The sequence below is a fragment of the Thunnus albacares genome, chromosome 24 (assembly GCF_914725855.1).
Source record: "Thunnus albacares chromosome 24, fThuAlb1.1, whole genome shotgun sequence".
NCBI classification, from domain to species: Eukaryota; Metazoa; Chordata; class Actinopteri; order Scombriformes; family Scombridae; genus Thunnus; species Thunnus albacares.
Window position 1 is genome coordinate 4639585 of NC_058129.1, and position 8662 is coordinate 4648246.

The 8662-nt window shown below is 42.1% G+C and overlaps 1 protein-coding gene across 1 annotated transcript; it reads right to left on the bottom strand.

Annotated features, from left to right (window-relative positions):
• Positions 1-840: 840 nt before the first annotated feature.
• LOC122976539 (helix-loop-helix protein 2-like) lies at positions 841-2745 on the bottom strand. Its single transcript, XM_044345083.1, has 2 exons — positions 2155-2745; positions 841-1276 (listed from the first exon to the last, which is right to left on the bottom strand). The coding sequence occupies exon 2, from the start codon at positions 1234-1236 to the stop codon at positions 865-867; it is 372 nt and encodes a 123-aa protein (XP_044201018.1). The 5' UTR covers positions 1237-1276; positions 2155-2745; the 3' UTR covers positions 841-864.
• Between the last annotated feature and the right edge of the window lie 5917 nt (positions 2746-8662).

The window sequence follows — 8662 nt, forward strand, 5'->3', positions numbered from 1 at the left end:
CATCGGAAAATAATCATTATTCTCATTATTGCATCCAACAGCTCAAACGACTCGGCGCTTGTTGCTTTTTGTTCAGTGAGCGGTCTGGACTGAAAGTTGAGGCTTTCAGCAGTTTTTTTTTGACAACTTTGTACCGCTGCCATCATAAGAACCAATGCTGGACTCACACTGGGTGTCAACTAACAGTCAACTAAGGTATGGCAAAGTCCCAGCATCCGGGGACGAGATGGTGGCATTTGGTCACTGGGAGAAATTGTTGTTTTTTTTTATAGATTTTTGCCCCTGAAGGCGTTTTTTTTTTTCAAGTTTGCTGATTTTGTTGTTGCAATTAAAATCTCAAAGTTATAACTCCCTGAAGTCAAAGCTAAACGAGAGCTCGTGTCACAGGTGTTATCGACCGATATATCTGTTTGTACAACCGAGCCGATATTGACCTTTTACCTATGTTAGCAGGATCCTCTCTAAAAACAAAACTGGAGTGTAATAGAATTTTCTTTGTGATTTATTCTAACTTTTATTAATTATAAATGTTCATTAAGGTTTAAATTTTGTAATCTCTCTTTAAGGACAGCAGGCCATCACGCTTTTAAAGGGCTGTCAAGAGTAAAATTCCTGAATCTTTTCTCCTTTTTTTCCACAAATTTAAAGGTAGGCTATTGAATGTCTGCACAAAATATGAGCTACTGTATGGGACGCTTCAGCTACAAAAATACTGGGTATCTGCTTTAAAATATCTCCTGTATCAGTCGACCCTATAACTGCCAACCTTGCCATACCCAAATGACGCCCATGAGTCCCATCTACCAACCCAACTAAACCATTTCTGTGTCATGGGGAGGGAGGGAGGGGTGTGGGGGGTCATCTTTAAACATCCAACACGTGATTGAGATAGGAGATGTAGCATATAGCCAGTCTAAGGATCTCGATCTTGGAGAGTTTCTTGTCCGGGGGCAAGGTGGGGAGTAATTTCCTCAGCTCCGCGAAGGCCACGTTGAACGCCTCCACCCGGATCCGCTCTCTGGTGGCGTGGGCCGAGCGGTACTTGGCCGTGGCCCTCCGCCTCCTCCTCTTCTCCTCTCTGCTCAGGGGTTGCTCGGATTTGCACTTGGGTCTGTCCTCCCCCTCCGCCGGTTCGTCCGAGGTGCAGCCGGCCGACTTGAGGCCGTTTAGCATGCTCTCCGGGTCGGACTGAGTCCAGGAGAGGTCCGCCTCAGCCTGGTCCGGGCTTAGCATCATTTTTATTCTCCGGTGTTGGCAGTCACTCCTCCTGAAGTACCTGCAGTGTGGACAAAACCAATCAGATTAATGCTATTCTCACCGTTTTAAAAAAATGTATCCTAATGCAATTAAAATGCACATGTGACAAATATAAATAATGAGTCTGATTTCATCCACCAATGCATCTCTTCATAATAAGCCTGATATAGCTAGAAAACAAGACAAATAATGGAAAAGCCGTCTGTGAAATGTAATTGTTTTAAGTGTTTTCAGTCTGTCTTGCCACCCTGAGGCCCAGTATGAGAAATCCCACAGCGGGTGCTTGTTTGGGTGCCAGGGCCCCACATAAATCCAAATGCAGTTCATTGCATAATAACATTAAACTCCATAAATAATGAATGCCAAGAAATTCGCGCAATGCTTAATTTATTAAAGCCTAAGGCCTTAAGAAGAGCCGGGCAATTTGAAAAAAGCATCACATTTTTTGAAAGAGTGTGACATTTTTAATAACTGATTTTTCAAATTAATTTTTACGAAGTTGATAGTTTTTTCTTTTATTTTTTAAAATGTAGGTTGTGATCTTTTTTTTTTTAAGGAGAAACTCCCTGTTTTTGAGAATTAACATAATCAGAATTGGCCATCTGTCACAGTGTGATGAACACATCTGCTTGGCTGAGGCCAGAGTGACTTGACAGCATGGAGGCATAAGATGGGGAAAATAATGTTGACATCTGCTGGACATGAAATAATTGGAGCTATTGTGTTTTGTTTTGGTTTTTTTTTTTTATAAAACGAGGAAAGTAAAAAAATATATTTATCAGCGCCACACAAAACAACAAAAACAGATGATGGAGGCAGAAACATTTTAAAAACAACAACTGATTTTTTTAAATAAAGCGCATGAAGCGTTTTTTTTCCCCCACATTTGAGACTCACCTTGACAAAGAGTTGGGAGGCAAATTTTCTTGGAATGAACTTAAAAACGCTCTTGAGCGGAGCCCCAACTCCAAATTAACTCATATTCCACCGGCCAAACAACCATCAGATGTTACAGAGATGAACCTTCAGTTGCACGGAAACGAAAAAGGAAAAAAAAAGTTTGTTTTTTTTTACTTTTTCAACCGCGAACTTGCAACATGGGAATCACACGGAGGTCGAACATGCAGGGGATCAAAACAATCTGCAGCTCGGAGTCTTGAGATGATTAGAGAGAGAGATCGGTCGATTAGGGGGGAGAGAAAAAAAAATGATAATAATGATGTGAGCAGGGATCAGTCAGCCCCCCTGTGTGATCCCAGCGATGGAGAGACAATAGAAGAGATGAGCAGATAGTGGTGAAAGTGCAGCCAGGGCTACTGGTCCATCCGCCTGTAGAAGATGGAGATAAAGAGGCGAGATAAGCGAGGCTCTCCCGTGTCAGGAACCAGCGGATCGGAAGGCAGTTCACAGATAATCCCCTTCTTTTTCTTCCAGCCTTTCTTCCACCGAGTGTCATATGCCAGATAAGATCCAAACGATCCCGACTAATAAAGGCTCACTTCGGGGACGGAGGGGATGGAATATATTTGAGGAATGGTATTGTCTAACGCCGCCCCCTCCCTCACTCACTCTCTCTCTCCCTCTCTCTCTCTCTCTCTCTCTCCATCCCTCTCTCTCTTTCTCCCTCACACACACACACACACACACACACACACACACACACACACACAAACACACACCTCCTCCTTCTCTCCTCACGCCCCTCGGCCCTCAAGCGCTCCCCCTCCCGTGGGAGTATAGTGGGCAAAAGGAAAGCAGAGATGTGTGCATGATAAAGGATGGAAGGGGGAAGAAAAATCATACGTGTATCCGTGTTGTGGATTTGTGCACGTGAGCACGTTTGTGTTTTGGTGATGATTAAAAAAAAATCATTATATTTTTTAAAAAGTGCAGGTAGAGAGAGGAAGAGAGAGGGAGGTTTTAAACAGATCTGATAAAAGCTCTTTGGAAGTCAGATGTCCATCCTGAATATCTCTAGGATAGGAAGATGAGATGAAATGAGCTAAATTGAACTTTTTTTCATATTTGATTCCTTGTTTTCTTGTAATATTGCAAATAGCCTTCATATGTATTTTTAAAATTTTCCTTCTTGGCATGTATTTGAGAATTTCAATATTTTTGTCAACACTAATTTGGGAAGAACACTTTTCCTTTCCTTGGATGTGGACACCCACCTAGTTGGCTGCAACCGCATCTTTGGGTGGAACTATGACTTCTGTTTCTTCAATGACACAAACTTGAGTGTGTTTGATTCTTTAAACCTCTAACAAAGAGCCTTTTTGAAAGGAATAACAGTGACTAAGAGTTGAGTTGTCAATCAAGCTCTTTTTCAGGATGGTTTAGACATGACACATCACCTCTATAAATCTCTGCTCTGTGCTGTCTGAGATTTAAATGGAACCTTTTTCATATTTAATTCCTTGTTTTTGTCGTGCATGTGTTTTATAACTCCTTGCCAGAAGGAATGTCAGAATGTCCTATGTATTTATTGCTATTGCAATAGTTTTTGATTATTGCTTATGTATGGTAGTTTTTATACCTACTGAGTCAGGCTTGAACAAGTGGGTTGCTGAAAAGTGAAGCCAATGCGGAAGTGCCTTAAACCTGCATTCTCTCTAATGGCCAGCAGGGGGCGACTCCACTGGCTCCAAAAAAAGTCCAATTGTATGGAAGTCTATGAGAAAATGAAACTATATCTCACTTGATTTATTACCTCAGTAAACAGTTTCCTAATGAGTTTATGTTCTCAATCCTTAGATTCATTTCTTCTTCAATAAAGCACAATGTTCATTTTGTAAATTATAGTCCCATTTAATTTAAATTTGACGATAAATCAGAATATGCTTTAGGGCGTGGCTATGTTGTGATTGACAAGTCGCTACAACTGCAAGAACATCGGCTAACTAACGTAACCATGGCGTAACCTCAGATTCACAGAGTATAGGCGTAGCTGTAGCCGTCGCTATTTCAGTACATTTTGTTTTAATACTTTTAAGCCTGTTTTTCACTTGTGAAAATTAGCATTAGCGTTATCACAATTAACCATAGACTGTAAATGCATTGTGCTAACCAAGCTAGCAGCTAGCAGCTGGCCTTAGGGTCTTGTCTAAATATGGTCACTTCTCATCACTTCTGGCTCCAAAAATCCAAGATAGCGATGGTCAAAATGCCAAACTCGAGGTCTCAAAATGGGAGTCCACAAACCAATGGGTGACGTCACGGTGGCTACGTCCATTATTTTTTTTACAGTCTATGGGCTTGAATGAGAACAATTCTGGCTCAAAATGTTGAAAATAAAGAGAACATTTTAACGTAGTAAAATAAAGAGAACATTTTAACGTAGTAAAATGTACTCTTTGTTTACTCTTTATGAACTTAGTATTGCTATAGTATATAGTATATACTATATACTATAGTCCTTTGGGAAATCGGAGAATAAAAGTGAAAACTAATGAGCACTTTCTTGCTTACTGCTTGTTTATGTCATACTTAATTCATATGTTTTGGTCTAAACAACTTCAATCAGATACATTTTCACTTTTATCTCAGTTCTGCTGCCCTATGATGCACCTGTCACACACTCAGGTGTACAAAGTCTTTTTTTCCCTTCATGTCTCCTCCTCTTCCTCCACTCTTCTTGTCCTCCCATCATGCATCCCTGTGCCCAGTGGCACCACCAGCGTCGGGTCAGGAGGGCATGGTTCCAGAGGAGGGGCAGTGGCCAGTAAGTGTGGGGACTAGCTGCGCCTAACGAGGTGATTAAAACGATAAGGGGAAGCATGGATGACTTGCCGTGGCCTGCAGCCACCGCCATGCTTATTGCCACCACACACACACACACAAACACACACACACAGAGTGAGAGAGTACTCGCAAGTACTACTTCAGTGCCAGAAGGACCATATCGTTGAAAACTGAGCATGTGTGTGTGCATGAGAGAGAAAGAGAGAGAACGTGCGTGTGTGCACATGTGTGTTAGATGACGGACAGCTCGCCTTAGGCTCCGGCCGGGTCTGGGAAGTGTGTGTGACACAGAGAGACTCACAGTGGGGCGTATTGGAGACATGTCAGGACCAGGAGACAGAGGCCTCCTGACAGCTGGAGCCCACGGACACACACACACACACACACACACACACACAGCCAACCACCCTAATTGCTCCAAAGATGAAGAAGCAGAGATGGTCCATGTTCGGTGGTCTGCGATGCCCGGACCCCTCCTCAGTCTGTACGGCCCCTGGCCAAAGACATGAAGGACCCCTCCTAGGCTGTTTTGTTTGTGCCTGCTGCAATTACATCCCATAGCTGATGTAGTGACTCTGGAGACAGGGAGGCAAACTGCAGGGTGGTTTAGTCACCAGAGAACGGTTCACTCAGTCAAACAGATGACGCACGGTTTAGTCATGATGTTGCTGGTAAAAGTCTTTACTGGATAGTTTTGTTAATCTGCAGTGAAACCTTAAATCATACTTCGGTTTGAGAAAATTACTTGAATAGGCTATGTTGTGACACAATGGCAGCGATGGGATGTAATATGAACATCCAAAAACATGACCATGTATTTCAAGGCAAGACCATGGAAAAAAAAAAAACTCTGAAGCTCTGAACACATGCGGCATGTAGCTGTAATTGATTCAACAATCTATTGAACTCAGTTAATCTCTCCCACAAAGCCGGTTCTGCTTTAACAAGATGTACTGCATTACATTTTTTCCGCTAAGAAATTGAAATACACAAATCAAAACCCGTAAAGCCCTAAAAACCAAAAGTCTTCATCTTAGTTAAAGCTGCTCTAGTCAAAATTTATATATTAACAAGGGATCAAATAACTAAATTTAATGTGAAAAGTGTCACTTTTAATGAGAATTATCACCTGACTGCAGTTCAGCGGAGCATTTTAGCGTCTTTCAGCTCATTGTTTTGGTTTTTACAGTGCACAATTTTGTTGTTTTGGTTCAGTCCCACAGCTCTCATCAGTGTCATTTACAGCCACAGCAGGCAGTTGTTTACAGTGGAAAAATTCTGTTCACTACCTGCTCTGCAGACACAGAAAACAGACACAGCTAGCAATTAGCGGGTGAACATAGTGAAGCAAAGCAGTTGAAGAGTTCTAATGTTGTTCCATGTCTGTTCAATGTATAAATAAGCCAAATTCAGTCAAGTCAAGTTCAGCTTATCAACTTAAAAGATGACGTCAGTGTTCTCTTACCAGCTTGCATATTCAAGAACACATTTTTCCCTTCTACATTAATTTTAGGGTGATATATTTCTTTGGAAAAATTCAGATTATAAAAAAACTCTATTGTCTGTCACCAAACAATGGCAATTTGTCTTTGACATGGCTCACACATATATAAATAATACAGTGCACTCATTCTTTGAGAACAACTGACAATTTGGGCGCTGTTGAATATGCTTTAAAACCCAAGGTTTATTAGAAAATAAAACACAAAAAGGCTTAGCTTGGTACTTTGTCATTTCCTTAAGTGAAGAGATCAAACTTTTTTACAGCTCTAAAACAAACAAACCAAACCCCGAAAGGCTACATTTATTCATTTTAGGGTGAAATATTCCTTTAAAAAAAGACCACCTTAGGAGAACGTGTTTAGTCCGGGTTGAAATGCCCTTTCACAGTGGTTCCCATAATCATTCAGAACTGGCAGACACACAGGAAACACTTCACTGATTTATGGCTATGATTATTATTTGCGGGGCTTATATCATCCACCCAGCTGAGGCCTAATATCGTAGAGTTTCTGAGGAAATAAGATGCAAATTTGAAACCTGATTCTTTTGGAATGGATCAAATTGTATTCCAGGCAGTGGCAAAAGAAATTGTAAAGACTTTTTTTTTAAAAAAAAGCCAGCTTTTAAGTAGGCGGACCTCATTTTAAAGAAGCTGTCATTATGAATTCGGGAAGTGATGTCACTCTGATAAGACGCCTGTAATGGAGTTGTTTCTCTAATCAGTCAGATCTCAGGTGACCCTGCAGCTGTCTGAGCCGCTTGTTACAACAAAAAACACTGTGAACTCGTGTGACATACTCCCAACTGTCACCTATCACACAATGACACTACACACTCACTCACACACTCACACACACACATACACACACACACACACACAGTTTTGAACATTCCCAGGGAGCAGTGGGATGGAGCTGTGAAATGGGAAGGATTAGTCACTTTGTCAGGAGATGTATGAGGCTTCTCTCAGGTGGACGACAAGCCACAGGGGGCATCTGGGAAAGAGAGAGAGGGGAGAGAGAAGAAATTAGAGGACAGATAGAGAAGATAGAGAAGAGCAGACATGGAGGAGAAAAATGAAACAGCGCAAAAATGAAGACGAAGTGGGAGAAAATGCAGTTTGCGAGAGACACAAAAAGGAGACGGGAGAAGTTGTGGCGACTGATCATTTAGCCAAGTGCCGATTTGCTCCCCAGAAACTCAAAATGTGACAGTGATGTAACTTGACTCCTCTCTCGCATTTGCATCACTGGGACACACACTCACGCACAGGAAAACACTCTGGGCAGTGTGTGAATGCCAACTTGTCATGTGTTGTGTTCTCTTTTCTTCTAGTGATATAGGCAGTGGCCTGGACCCTGGCCGTGTGTGTGTGTGTATGTGTGTGTGTGTGTGTGTGTGTGTGTGTGTGTTAGAGGAGGAGGGGGAGATTGTCGGTTCAGGCCTGAACAGGAGGTGTGGGATCCAGAAAGCTGGGGGTCCCATGTGAGAATGTGGCCATCGTCAGCGCTGCCGTGGCAGGCCTCAGCACCATCTGTGCTCCCAGCAGGGCGCTCAGCGCGTTCTCCGCCACCCAGACACATATGGACACACAAAGGTGCTCACTTTCCCTCTCTCTCATGGACATGCAGTCACACACACACACACACACACACACACACACACACACACACACGCGGGATCGAACAGTGAGAGATGGGAGGAAGGATGATGAGTTTGATGATTGTGCAGCGAACAGGATGATAGCATCTTGATGATGCTGACATAAGTGTGATGGCTTCGGAGAGCAAGAGGAGGGAGAGGAGGCATTACTAGTCAGCAAACGACCCAGCTGTGTTCTGCAATTCTCACAAAAACACATCTTTTATTCTCTCATTACACTGTAAATACAATTTATATTCTCTTGCATAAATAAGGATTACAAGTTGTTTGGACATAGAAATATAAATTATCAGCATTTAAAGTCAAAAATGTAGTTGTAGCAACAAACCAAAACAGTCTCTTGCTTCATTAATATAATTCATGACAAAGTCTTTAGTGTGTGGAGCAATTTTAGAGCTTCAAGGAATAGAGTTAGATGAGAAGATTGGTACCACTTCCATGTCTGCATTATCTTAGCTTACCACAAGGGTAATAAAATCTGCCCATCAGCGCCTCT

Coding starts and splice junctions, on each gene's coding strand:
- LOC122976539 (XM_044345083.1), bottom strand. CDS start 1,236: ATGATGCTAAGCCCGGACCAGGCTGAGGCGGACCTCTCCTGGACTCAG.